The sequence below is a fragment of the Pelmatolapia mariae genome, linkage group LG12 (genome assembly GCF_036321145.2).
Source record: "Pelmatolapia mariae isolate MD_Pm_ZW linkage group LG12, Pm_UMD_F_2, whole genome shotgun sequence".
Taxonomy (NCBI): Eukaryota; Metazoa; Chordata; class Actinopteri; order Cichliformes; family Cichlidae; genus Pelmatolapia; species Pelmatolapia mariae.
The window spans coordinates 31606151-31619959 of record NC_086237.1 but is presented as its reverse complement, the minus strand read 5'-3'; the positions used below and the strand labels follow the sequence as shown (position 1 = coordinate 31619959).

Below are 13809 nucleotides of genomic sequence, written 5' to 3'. Positions count from 1 at the left end.
AATCAAGTACTTTCTTTGTTTATTTTAGGTGTTTATAATATGGCTGAGTAAAGCTCTGAGTCAACAGTTTCAATATCTCTCAGGCTGTACAGCACCTGTTTTTGTTTCTTTTGTTCTTTTTTCTTCTGAATTCATGCAGAAATTTTAATGAAAAAAAAAAAAGTAATCGACAGCTTAAGTGCTCATGTGAGTGTAATGAGGAGTCTATTCTGATTTACCAGTCGTGTAGTCCTATGTGACTCAATTTAAATCTATGTGAAAGAAGCAAAGGGGGAGAAAAAGTCATTCCGGGCTTTTCTATGCTATACATACGCAGCATGTCTCTGATGAACCACATTTTCTTAAGTCTGAGCAGCTATTTCTGTCATATCAACTCAGATGTGACTCATTTTTACCATTTTTGATGCTTGGCTCTTCATAACGAGTGAATGTGGGGGAGAAGTGTGAGGTGGAGGAAGCTTGACTAGATTTCAGTAGAGATACTGAAACTTTTTATTTTAAATATGAACATATGTGATACTCCACATTTGAATTATCCAAACCAGTCATGGCTTGATTGCATTTGATTTAAAGGCATGGAAAAAAATAGGCAGATGTGTGGTTTGATTAACAGCGGAAACAGTGAATATACAAGGATAGGACTTGATTTAATTAAGATGTGCTCTATAGGCTAATTGTCATGTTTTACTTTTTATGAACAAGTATTTGGTGAATTTAAATGTGTGAGCTCTGCCTTATACAAGGTATTATTTGAATAACCTGTCAGAAGGGCATTTTTGCACAATCATATATTTGATTGCAGTGTTGTGCAACTTTGTGTTAGTTACTTAAAAGAATATGAGTACAAATACTTAGTACTTACAATTTCTTTTTGACCAACAGTTGAAACTGTTTATAAATCAACATGTTATATCAAAAGGTCTGATCTTAAACTAGAATCATCGCTGGAGAGGTGCCACGTGTGAAATGCTATAGACTTCACTCAGTTTCCTAGAAGGCATAGAAATGATTAAGACAATAACTGAGCTAAAAAACACCCCCACTAATTTCAACTGTAAAATGTAAATGTGCAAGACAATAGAACACAACCTCAATCTACTTTGTATTAAATTAGATTATGAGCTGTACCCAGTGTCTGCTAACTGCATAATAACTGTATAGAACACAATGCATGTAAACTTAGGCGAGAATTTGCTGAACAACCTGTTACAACAAGTAGACCTGAGCTGAAGTCTAAAATTCCAATTATGAGTCACTGATCGAGAAATTCCAGAGAAATGACTAAACATTTCCTGTAATTTTCCTTTTTTATTCAACCTTCTGTTTTGTTTTTCCCATGATTCAACTTTCAGGGCATGACAAAATAGAGAAAACTGATATTTTAATAATGCTGGAAAATAAAAAGAAAGCCATTTAATGGGATTCTGAAAAGAAAAGAAAACAAGTTGAGCCAAGTTAATCTAGTGTGAATGTGAGCATGCATGCCACAGAATCAGACAGGGCTGGGATGTCTAGAAGGATATGGAGAAAAGGTAAAAAGATGGCAGAGTGTTAAAAATTCGTAAACTAATATCTCTAATAATGTTCTTACATTTATATAGAAAAGCACTTTATTCATGCTTTCATTTCAAAGGGCACATGACTCACCTGCTGAACCAAATAAGCTAATAGCAATGCTACACCAGTCGCGTTTTTAACTATGGATTCATATAGCACAGCACAGAATACACTTCAAGCATTGTACCTACGTCCCATCAACAACTACACCACTATCAGCACCTTCTGCATCACAAGCTATGTTTAAAAAGTCATGCTCAGAAAATATGCAAACATCTAAGCCTGCTCATCTACCTTATCTGTTGCAGCACTTACATCCTGTAGATAACATCTCCAGTTCCTTCACAGTTGAGCAAAATCCTGAGTTTTTGTTTCTCTTCTCACATCAAACCTTAGACAATCTGATGTGAGTTTTGTGCACTATTGATTCTTTTGTATGATAACGCCTATAGGATATCATTTTTAAACAAAACCACTTCTGTAATTTAAAGTTTAGCATGAATACAGGATAGTTGATTCACAATATGTCTAATAAACAAATTCTGTATTTACAGTATGGGACAGGAAGAAATACTGAGTCAGACTTGACTCAGTACAGTGGAACCCCGACTTACGAATACCCCATTTAACGAAAAATTCAAGTTACGAAGGCACTTAACGGCAATATTTCTGCCCGTGTTAATGCCCGCGTAACGAAATCCGCTGGCTCTGATTGGCTGAGCCCAGAATGCCTACAATGCCCACAATGCCTTCCGAATCATGTGACAACCCCCTTGGCTTTCGTACTTGCGCTTAGCTGTTCCACTTGAACGACGTATTGTTGTTGCAGTTAGCAATTAGCCTATAGCCCACAGGTGTCAAACTCTGGCCCTCGGGCCAAATTTGGCCCGCAGCCTAATTACATACCATATTACTATTAGAGCTGGTCTACTGGTATTATACAGCTAATATATATATTGTTTAGTATTAAGCTTTGCTTGTTCCATATTCAGTTTTTCAGCAAAACTTGTTTGAGTCCATAAGAAAAGATTCATTCTTATATCTGGAGGAAGATTTTTTTTTTTTTTTTTTTCAATAAATATTAATGTTAGCCCGCGACTTTGTTCCAGTTTTGAATTTTGGCCCACTGTGTATTTGAGTTTGACACCCCTGCTATAGCCTATCGTTCACTCAAAAGGCGCGATGGGTGCTTCGAGTTACGAAAATTTTCGACTTACGAAAGACCCTCAGGAACGAATTAATTTCGTAAGTCGGGGTTCCACTGTACTTATAAAGAATCATTGGCGATATAACCATATATGACACCACATGATTCAAGGGGGCAGTCAGAAGCTTCAAAGCTTGATTTGGTTTCACTGAATACAACGTTAGGTGGTTCAGAGTAACCCTCCTTCAAAGTGTATAAGTAACTCCTGTTCATCAGGCTTGTGACTTGCTGAGAGGCTGGTCTGTCCCAGGGCAGAGTAGCTAACTGTGGACAGTAATTTGCTTCGAGCAGCATGCAAGAAGGGGATGAAGATGAAAGCGAGGACTGCAAACTAGGAGAGCATGGTTCATTCATAAGCTCAGAATCTCTCAGTGCGGTTATTTCATTTAGAGAGGGTCTGCCATTCAAAATCTCGATGTCACAGCTGATGCACTCCTCTGGCTTCTGAGACTGCAGCCACTGATCAGTCTGTGCAAAGAAGATATAATAACTTAAGTAACAGGCACAAATCCAAATATAAACACAAACTTAGTTAGGCGGGGGTGGGGGGGATCAAAGGTTTAGACTGATGGTAGCAGCATGTCTCAAAGCATCTGAGAGAGGCAGTGTTTCTCAGAAGTAAAGATAGGCAGAGGTTCACCAATCTGTTTATAATGTTTAGACAACTAATGAAAACTTTGATTATTATCTCATTGTCTACAGTAAATACTATCATCAAAAGACCCCAAGAATCTAGAGAAATCCCTTTTCACAAGGATGAAATCAAGCTTGGATGGCTTTTGAGTCCTCAGGTGAAATTGCCTTAATAAAGGCATGATTCATTCCTGCAAATCACTGCAAGGGCACTGGAAGACTTCCAGAAATCGTTGACAGGTTACAGTTCTACCATGCAAAGAACAAGCCAAACGTGAAGACAACACAGAAATGCTGTCGTCTTCTGTGGACCTAAAGAGGAGAAGGACCATTCGGTTTGTTATCTGCACTCAGTTCGTAACCCTGCATCTCTGATGGTATTAGGGGGGAATAGGTGTCTATGTAATAGATCTACACGTTTTGGCGCAACACTGTCACCAATTCAGACATCTTTTTCAGGGGAGGCCCTGCATATTTCAGCAAGACAATGCTAAACTGCATACTGCAGTCATTATAACAACATGGCTTTGTAGTGGGAGAATCAGCCGGCTGAACTGGCTTGCTTGCAGTCCATCAGTAGAAAAACATTTGGTGTATGATGAAACAAAAATATGACAAAGACCTAGGACTGCTGAGCAGCTAGAATCTTGTGTCAGAAATAGATATCATTCCTTCCTAGGCTGGATATTTCCTCTTTGTGCATTTTTTTTTTTTGCTCTCTCAGTGAATAGCTCATACCTCATGCAGGAAGCCTTCAAACTCTGGAGTTTTAATGTTCATACCCGCAGGGTAGATAAATATCTCCTTCAGCCCGCTCCTCACACTGAAACAGATTTTTTTTTTAAAGAGTTCAAAATGGTTCATATCATCATCTTCAGGATTCTATCTTTAGGTCTCTATTAAAAGATGACCTTACTCACATTTTCACTTGGGACCACAGGAGAACAGTGCAGCCCATGAGGAAAAAGATGGGAGTCACTACCTTGATTATGAGAGAAGAGTCTACAGGAGGAAACAGAAGTTGAAATTAATTACTTTATGCACTGGAAGTTGACATCTTTTATCAAAGGTTCTCCCAGGAAAGAATACAGTTCAGTAGCTGTATCTCTGGGATCCCCCTGCGTGTTTTAAAACTCACAGTTGATTTTGGTTCTGAAGGTAATGCTGGCTGGTAGCCCAGGCCCCTCTTTAGTGAGAGCACTCACAGAGCAAGTATACTCTGTGTTCTCCTTCAGACTCTGTATGGTCACAAACTTCACGTGGGGATCTGCAACTGAGACATTGGACCGATCTAGATGTACACAGGATGATACATAGATTAAATAATTGTGCTGGGCACCATCCTAACTAAGTTTAATTCAAATCAGGTTTATCTGACACTGCCCAGAAATACAAAATAAATTCAATCATGTAAATAATTAGAACACGTCCACAGACTGAGATTAAGATGAAGAATATCAACATTGCTGGTTTATTCCTCCACACTCTCTCGCAACCTGACCTGGCAGCAAAACAGATCCTACTTCCTGCACTGTAACCAGGTACCCCATGATGAATGCTGGCTGAGCTGGATCATCTTCATTGTAATGCCACTCCAGTGACACAGAAGAGGAAGTACTCTGAACAGGTTCAACCAGACTTGGGCGCTGAACAGATTCTAAGAAACAGGAGATAGTAATGAGGAAGGAAGGCCGAACTAAATAAAACATTTGCAGCTTAGCTGGTGTCAAAACAACAATGCAATTTCTAAAAACAAAGTTTCCCCAGAGTTCAAAAACCTCAACTTCTATAAAATACCTATACTAATATGGTATTTTGTTATTTAAACCTGTAGCTCTTCAGGTGATTGCATCACAGTAATTACTCCACTCTGCATATCAGAACTGCATAACAGGAAAGACTATCTTGTTTACAGGGTGCCCCTATTAGTCAAAGATAAGATATCCTGTGTCAAAATTTAAACTACTACTCTGTAAAAATTGTAAAAGTACAGTACAGTGTACCATTTTTAAATAAAGGACTTTTCTGTATTAATTTTTTAAGGATTATTACTTTTTTCTGTATTTTGTAAACACATTGAATTTTACCATTTAAAGCAACCTCTGTTTAAAAAAAAGTTTCATGTTTTGTTTTTACACTTACAGTGTATAAAAACGTTTACTTTCAACTGCACAGTCCCGATCCAAACTATGATAGAAATTTTCTCACCATCCTATTCTGTGCTAGAGACCAGAGATTTAAAAGAAGAACAAGGTAAAAAGCTAAAGATGACATGACGCTTACAGAGTCCGAGTCTCAATATCATGGTATCATTCTTGGATGACAATAAGCAATTGAAGCAGCTGAGATTGTCAGAAAACCTACAAGTCAAGAAAAACTGGTTCTGTTTAAACTCCACATCTTTTATCTGCTTAATTTGTCATGGAATAATGAGGAAACAAGCCTCATGGCTCTGGAACTGTTTGTTTTTCAGTTGCCCTTTTTAGCCACTGAAAATGGGGAACATTGTATAATTCAGGTTGAACACTTGAGGTATATACTAAATACTTTTGTTAAACCCCTTTAAAGCTGAAAGTCTGCACTTCAATCATATATTTAATTTTAAAATCTACTTTGGTGCTATGCAGAGTCAAAAATTACAAAAATTATGGTATTTCTCACAAACTTGGGAACCTACCAGAACAGAAAAAGAGTACAATCACATGAGAGTCAATCTTAACTGCACTTTGTAAGAAGAATTATGACATAAAAACTTTTTTTTTAAAAAAATACTTCTAATTTTCAGTGGCTAAAACACAGCGCTCAGCCTCAAATGTCTCTTATATACATAATAAATGAATACAATAGACACACGCAATAGCAAAACTCACTGAATTCCTGTGAGTAACCAGTTTGTATCTCCAGTAGTCTATGTCCATCGTCCGTGCATCCATAAATATAAAATGTATACCTGTAACCTGCTCGGAATTCACCTAAAAATAAAAATATGACAGTAAATGCTAAACAAGAGTAAATGTATTTACAATGATTGCTGAATGAAAACAACAATAAAACTTACTAGCATGTAATAACAATGCATTATTTCCCTCTGGCACTTTCCACTGCAGAGTGCAAGGCACTGCATTTCCCAGCACGCACCACTCCACAACATAGCCACAGGTGGCAGTGCTCTGCTCTTCCCATGTCAGATTGAAACCACCCTCGCTGGTGCTGTCTAAACGTTTCTGTACTGGGAGATTTTCTGGGGAAAAAAGTCCAAAACAAAGCAAAATAACTCAGGACTTTAGACTCTGGCTGAGTAGATTTGAAAATGCAAAGTGTTTTTCTGCTTCTAAATTCTAATAAAACTTGGGTTATTGTACTCTGCCACAAAAATCTTAGAAATGCAGTATCTAACCAGATGCTTACTCTTGATGGCAGTAACACTGTGAGGAATTTTGGAGTTGTTTTTGACCAGGATTTGTTCTTCAAGGTGCATATTAAACAACTGTATGACTGCTTTCTTCCATTTGCGCAATAGCTCCAAAATTAGAGCATCCTGTCTCAGAGTGACACTGAAAAACTAGTTCATGCACTTATTATTTCTAGGCTGGACTACAGTAATTCATTATTATCAGGTTGTCCTAAAAACTCCCTGAAAAGCCTTAAGTCAATCCAAAATGCTGCAGCAAGAGTACTGACAGGTAACTAGAAAGAGAGAGCAGATTTTTCCTGTATTGGCTTCCCTTCACTGGCTCCCTGTTAAATCCACAATTGAATTCTCCTGCTTCTCACATACAAGGTCTTAAATAATCAGGCCCCATCTTATCTTAATGACCTGATAGTATCATATCAACCCATTAGAGCACTTCGCTCTCACACTGCAGGCTTACTTGTTGTTCCTAGAGTATTTAAAAGTAGAATGGGAGGCAGAGCCTTCAGTTTTCAGGCCACTCTTCTATGTAACCAGCTTCCAGTTTGGATTCAGGAGACAGACACTATCTCTACTTTTAAGATTAGGCTTTAAACTTTCCTTTTTGCTAAAGCATATAGTTAGGGCTGGACCAGGTGACCCTGAATCCTCCCTTAGTTATGCTGCAATAGGCCTACACTGCTGAGGGATTCCCATGATGCACTGGGTGTTTCTTCCTCACTCACTATGTGTTAATAGACCTCTCTGCATTGAATCATACTTGTTATTAATCTCTGGTGACACTCGTTGTTTCACTTTTTTACTTTTTTAATTCATGGAAACAAACAACAGAGATATTTGTTGTTAATACATTTACATTTCTAGGCTGGACGACTTTAATTTGTTATAATCAGTCTTAAAAGTTTTTAAAAAGTCCTTTTTAACCCTTTAGTCGATCCAAAATGCAGCAGCAAGAGTACTGACAGTGACTAGAAAGAGAGAGCATATGTCTCCTTGGCTTCTCTTCATTGGCTCCCTCTTAAATCCAGAATTGAATTTAAAATCCTGCTCCTCACATACAAGGCCCTGAATAATCCGGCTCCATCTTAATGACCCCAAGCTAAGAAATTTACAGACTTTTTGTTAAATTAAATTTACCGTAATATTTTATTTTATCAAAGGAAAAAAAACCTGTTAAATGTCTAAGTAAGCATTTAAATTTAAGAGACTCTGGGTGTAGAGAAGCTGTTCACCTTTGTGCTCTGCTGGTGGGATGGTGATGTTGGCGGGGATGGAGGTGCCAGAGGGGAGGACAGCCTGGACAGTGAAGTCACACTTTCCTGGACCAATGGACACCACTGCCTGGCCCATGCTGCTGTTCTTCGACTCTGTTTGGCCTTCCTGTGACCACTGAACCGTGTACTCTTGTATGTTTATTGTGGCTGCTGTGCCAGCAATACGCTGAAAATAAATTAGTAATTAAGGGTGAAGGATGTTCAAGGTAATGGTGACATACTGTATATTCTCTAAAACCAGAGTACTATTCCACCCAACGATTTGTGCTTAAAGGGCACCAAAAAATGACTTACTGGCTTCCATATCAGAGTAACTTGACGGGTGCGCCAGTTAGACAGCGGCTGTATTCTTCTCCATAAATCCAAGGACACCAGTGGATCTGAGGAAAATGACTTGTTTAAAGCATGACAGGCAGCAGATCATTGAACCAGAGCACTTTGTTTGTTTGTTGTATGTACCAAAGCAAGCCAAGACCAAGACTTGTTAGGTTAGTTGGTGATTCTAAATTGGCCACAGTAGATAAAGTACTTACAGCATGTAGAATAAAATATATGGTGAAATGTGGCTTTGAGTGGTCAGTAAGAAAAGAAAAGTGTTGTATCAAAGCCTGACAGTACATGGAGAATGAAAGAAAATGAAAGAATGAAAGTTCTTTGGGAGTTTGTTGCTAAGCTCTTGCTTTTTACTTTACTGATATTTTCAAGTATTTGTAATTTTAACAAACAAGAGAATTGGAAGAGACCTCAAACAGCACAAGTGTCAACTTGCTCTTTTGTAAAATAATATTTGTAGTTTGATTACTCTATAACAGGCTTAATAAATCGCTGTGCACTGATGACTTTTAATGTAAAGATCATGTTAACAAAAACAATTGCAAACACAAATGTTGCATTTAAGTCTCTTTCAAATGAACAAACCCACCACAAGGATAAGCAACACGAGAAAAGAAAAAATATGTTTCTATGCAGTAAATTTGCTCCTTCATGCAGCATCATTTTGCAGATAAAAGCGGAACACTGAAAATTAATTTTTGCCCTTCAATAATTTTAGTCTTTTCTCACACTTTATTAAATCTGGACTTGACCACGATATGATATTTGTAAAACAGCATTTTTTCTACTTATATTTTTATTTACCTGTTATGAAGGTTTCTTCTGCCCATTCTCCCCAGAGTCGTCCATTGACAGTGCAGCGTACTCTGACATTGTACTTCGTGTTGGGAACCAGGTGTTCCAGTTTTGTGTCGCAGAAACTGCTCATAATGTCGTTGCACCTCAGCTGTTACAGAGGTAAATGGACAAAAAAAAAACATGCACTAAAATGTCAACTCTTCACTCAGCAGTTTGATGATTATTATTATTAACTTAAATGAATTCACCTCCATGGTGCCGAGTGGGACTGTAGCAACCTGACAGATAAGGTTCATATGAGTCAAGCTTTCCTGCATGCTCCAGGACACTGTGGCGTCTGTCACCCCGCGGTTCACTCTCAGCGACTTCACAACAGGAAACACTAATGGCAACACACACACACGAACCATGTATTTTGTATCAGTGTATTTTCTGTACTGGTTGTGCAGTGAACATTCAAACAGTACAAAAACAACACCAACGCTTATTTCACTACACAGTGTAGGTAAATTGTGAAAGCATCAACCACAGAGCAGTTTAAATTGACATGTACGTGTCTTTATGTCTTCAAAAACATAACTGAGAATATGTTGTATAAACAAAGATGACCTCTGACCTCTGTCAGAGATGTTGAAGCTATAACGTTCCATCTCCTCTCCTAGCTTGTCCTTCACCCACACACTGATGTTATAATTTTGCAGGTGTGGCACAGCTGGAAAAGTACATGATAACTGCTCACAGGTGAAGGGAGCCTTGTCTGAGTTTCTGTGTTTTTAACAAACAATAGAATTGGAAAAGACGTCAAACACATCCAACACATCAGCTTACACTTTTGTGAAATAATATTTATGGTTTGATTACTTTATATTAAATCTTTTGTGTCCTATGAAATTTGTACTGATGACTTTTCATTTAAGATAATGTTAACATAAACAATTACAAACATACATGTTGCATTTTCAAATGAACAAAAACATCTGTACATCAAGTCTGACCACAAGGATAAGCAACACAAGAGAAAAGAGTGCTGATGCTGGCTGCCTTTTGTTTGTCCCTTTCTCTGTCAAGATGAGGTCTGGGCTCTGGGGAAGCCAATGCATGACTAAGGAGACGTGACTTTGAGCTATCTGCTATAGATACTTTTTTTTTTTTTTTTTTGGGGGGGGGGGGCTATTTCTTTTTTTGTACTCAGTTTTCCAGTTTCCTCAAATTTGTTGGGAACACACTGCACGACATGCTCATATATGCCAGAAAAACCTTATAAGACATCCAGAAAACCTCAAAATGTCTCTATAAGTGTCGCTCCTTTGAAACAAAATATAAAAATATGACTGATGGCTCAAAACTTTTCCACAGCACTATATCAGTCCAACATGATGAAAATCACTGCCATCTATGCCTTACATTGTGTTGCAATATAAGGTGTGTACTTCATGTGCTTACTCTATGTGGAGAGTGTAAATTTGCACGTTGCGATCATGCAGGAGTCGCTTTCTGGGTGAATCCCAGGTGCAGGTGACAGATGCTATGTCAAAGGTTACACAGCTGAGGTTTCTGGGTTTCTGGGGTGGAACTACAATATACACACATGTACATATACAGTTATACATGTAAAAGTTCTGCATTAAATGAATAAAGACTACCAAAAAAAGAGAGATTCAAACTTACAACTGATGTAGTTCGAGACATGGACACTGTTGCCTGTTGCATCATCACAACTCAGTAACAAATGCTTAATTATTCCTTTTGGGATAGTGAGGTTGTTTACAGTAATAGCTTTTACTCCGCCTCCAATGCTCAAAAGACGGTATTCCTTGTTCCTGAAGGTCATTCTTTTAACGTTCACACCTGTTGGGGGAATACAGCAGAACACGGCACTGCTGCCCTGCCTCAGCACACGGCTGGAGGGAAAAATTTGGATCTCATCGTTTGCTTTGAATCCTGCAAGACAAAGTAAAGTTACAGTGCAGTCTATTGAAGAGCTGTTCAGTATTTCATGCAAGAAAAAGTGTTGAAAGGTTTTTTTAATCCCTTGGTATGTTCTAGGGTTCTTAAAAGGGGAACAAAAATTGTATTGTTGCACTGATGGAGACACAAAAAACAAAGGGGATTCAGAAATGCCTCTGCTTTCTTTGCACCCATGTTCATTAAGGTGGACTAAGGCTGAGTGGCAAACTGTTCTGTGGTCTGACCAATCAAAGCTTTCAGACTTTTGTTTTCTTTTTCTTTTTTGGGGGGAAATGATGAACATTGCATCCTCCAGCTTATTGAGGAGAGAGGCCATCTAAATTGTCATTAGTGCGTCGTTCATTCACCATCCTTAATGATATCGGGTTGGATCAGTGCATTACGGCATGGGCAATTTCTTTTAACTTCATAAGTGACGTTGTACCTGAAGACTGTACAGGTTCTAAGAAACGGGAGAATGGTTGTTAAGAAGAAAGACGAAATCGATTAGAATTTACATAACAACCCCCCCCACCCCCCAAAAAAAGACTCCAAGAAGAAGAAATAAACACCTTTTGACTCAAAGTATTCTGTCAAACATTAAGTCTGACCACAAGGATAAGCAACACAAAAGAAAAGAGAAAAAATATGTTTTATGCAGTAAAGTATTCTGTCACACCTGGTAAAGGCAATGTTATGGCATGGACATGACTGTAAGTGTTACGTGATATGATTGCTGAAAGAAGCAGCATAATGACACAGGATGTCACAGAAACAGAAAAACAAGCAACAAACTGCAGTAAACAGTGGGAGGGAGAACATACAGCACCTGGTGATGTCTATGGGTTCTAAGCTTCAGGCTGTCACTGACTCCAAATAATTTTCATCCAAGAACTAACAAAAATCCATATATTTAAAATTGTGTCCAGTGGTAAATGTGCCCAGTTTCTTTTGAGTCATTGAAAACGGGAAATTATATTTAAAAATTGCTGTATAATATAGTAGAATAGAATAGAATTCAACTTTATTGTCATTGCATACGTCACAAGTACAAGGCAACGAAATGCAGTATATATAATATATATAAGATAAGATACCTTTATTAGTCCCACAAGGGGAAATAGCTCATGTAAACCCTGAAGCTGAGAGTCGACATTTCAGTCACATTTTGCCTGATTAGTTGTAGATAACCAACATTCCAAAAAATAAATACATAATAAATACATCTATGAAATGTCTTTTTCAGTGAAAGCCTCACTTATTTCAACAAGACAATGCCAAACAGACTCGCTGTTGGACTCGCTTGGCTATTACAAAAAAAAAAAAAAAAAAAACCTGCCTTGACTCCAGACTGATGACCCACAGAAACTATAACATTTTTAAAAAGTTTCAATTTTATTACATTTTATTTTTTACTTTTCTTCCCTTATAGGTAGTAAACTAAAAAAAGAGTGTTGCAGACAACACCTTATTTCCCAACCATGTACATATTTGCATTGTATGCGTAAGATATATGTTGAAAGAGATGTTTGCAATTACTGCAGATGTTGAGAAACGCTTCATTCCTAAGAAAACGACAACTGTTGCTTTTCTGTTTTTTTTTAACCTCATCAGTAAAACACGTAGGCTGACATTTAGCATAACATCTCACCAGAGTTGGTTATCCAGTTGCTCCAAGGACTCTGAACAGACTGATTATAGTATCGCATTCTGGCAGAGTGATCAACACACTCCAGAGGCAGATCAGAGATCCATGTCCATGTGTATATGGCCGAATCTCCAAGGGATACGCTCATATTTTTCTAGGTTAAAAAACAGGAAATAATTGTTCGTAATAACACTGGTAGGTCTTAAAAGCAGGATTACAGAATCAATTAAATGTGGTGGTAATGAAAAAAAAAAGATTCTGTCTTTCTCTGTGATGAACTAGCAGAAAAAATAAAAGTTATCTTTTAAATGGAACATTCTGACTGTATTCTCTGACCATGGCGGGTAGTTAATGCATTTCTATAAATAATTTCAAATCTAAATACAGACTTTTAAACAGCTTTAAAAACAGAAAACACACCTCTCAATACTCACAGTGTAAATAACGGTGTGCTGTTCAGTGCGGCTGAGCTCGATCTCATAAATGTCACCCACGAAACTGCTGTGTTTTACCAACCAGCTCACCACAAGGGTCTGCTTGTCATTAATAGCTTTCAGAGTGATGTTTGGTTTTGGCAGATAACAGCCTGGTGTATGACAGAACAGAAGGATGTAAAGTTACACATTCAGGGTCCCAGAATGTTGGTCCTGACAATGAACAGAATCAACTTTCCGGAATTTCCTTACCTGTGTTTAAGCATGCATCAAGACAACATATTGAGAGAACTTAATCAGAAAGAACATAAACGAACCCAACTTACCATCGTCAAAGCAACATTCACTGTTCGAAAATATCAGATACAAACTGAACAGGCTGAAAAAGGATTTCCTGACATTTATCATCCTCTCATGTGAACCGTTTTTCACTGAGCACGCCAACTGAAAGCCTCTTAAGTCAGCAGCAAGTGTTAGTATGAGTAGGAGTGCGAGTGTTGCATAATGTATAATAGGAAGTCAAGAGAGGAGTGTTTAAATATTAAACCAATGGTGCTGTGCCGTTT

The 13809-nt window shown here is 37.9% G+C and overlaps 1 protein-coding gene across 1 annotated transcript; it reads right to left on the bottom strand.

Moving 5' to 3' along the window:
• Window positions 1-1307: 1307 nt before the first annotated feature.
• On the bottom strand, window positions 1308-13713 carry osmr (oncostatin M receptor). The gene is made up of 17 exons (XM_063490620.1): window positions 13570-13713; window positions 13244-13395; window positions 12813-12963; window positions 10883-11155; window positions 10658-10787; window positions 9831-9979; window positions 9463-9596; window positions 9221-9362; window positions 8378-8463; window positions 8042-8249; window positions 6456-6638; window positions 6268-6369; window positions 4899-5054; window positions 4536-4688; window positions 4318-4399; window positions 4136-4220; window positions 1308-3232 (listed from the first exon to the last, which is right to left on the bottom strand). The coding sequence occupies exons 1-17, from the start codon at window positions 13649-13651 to the stop codon at window positions 2825-2827; spliced, it is 2676 nt and encodes an 891-aa protein (XP_063346690.1). The 5' UTR covers window positions 13652-13713; the 3' UTR covers window positions 1308-2824.
• Window positions 13714-13809: the final 96 nt, after the last annotated feature.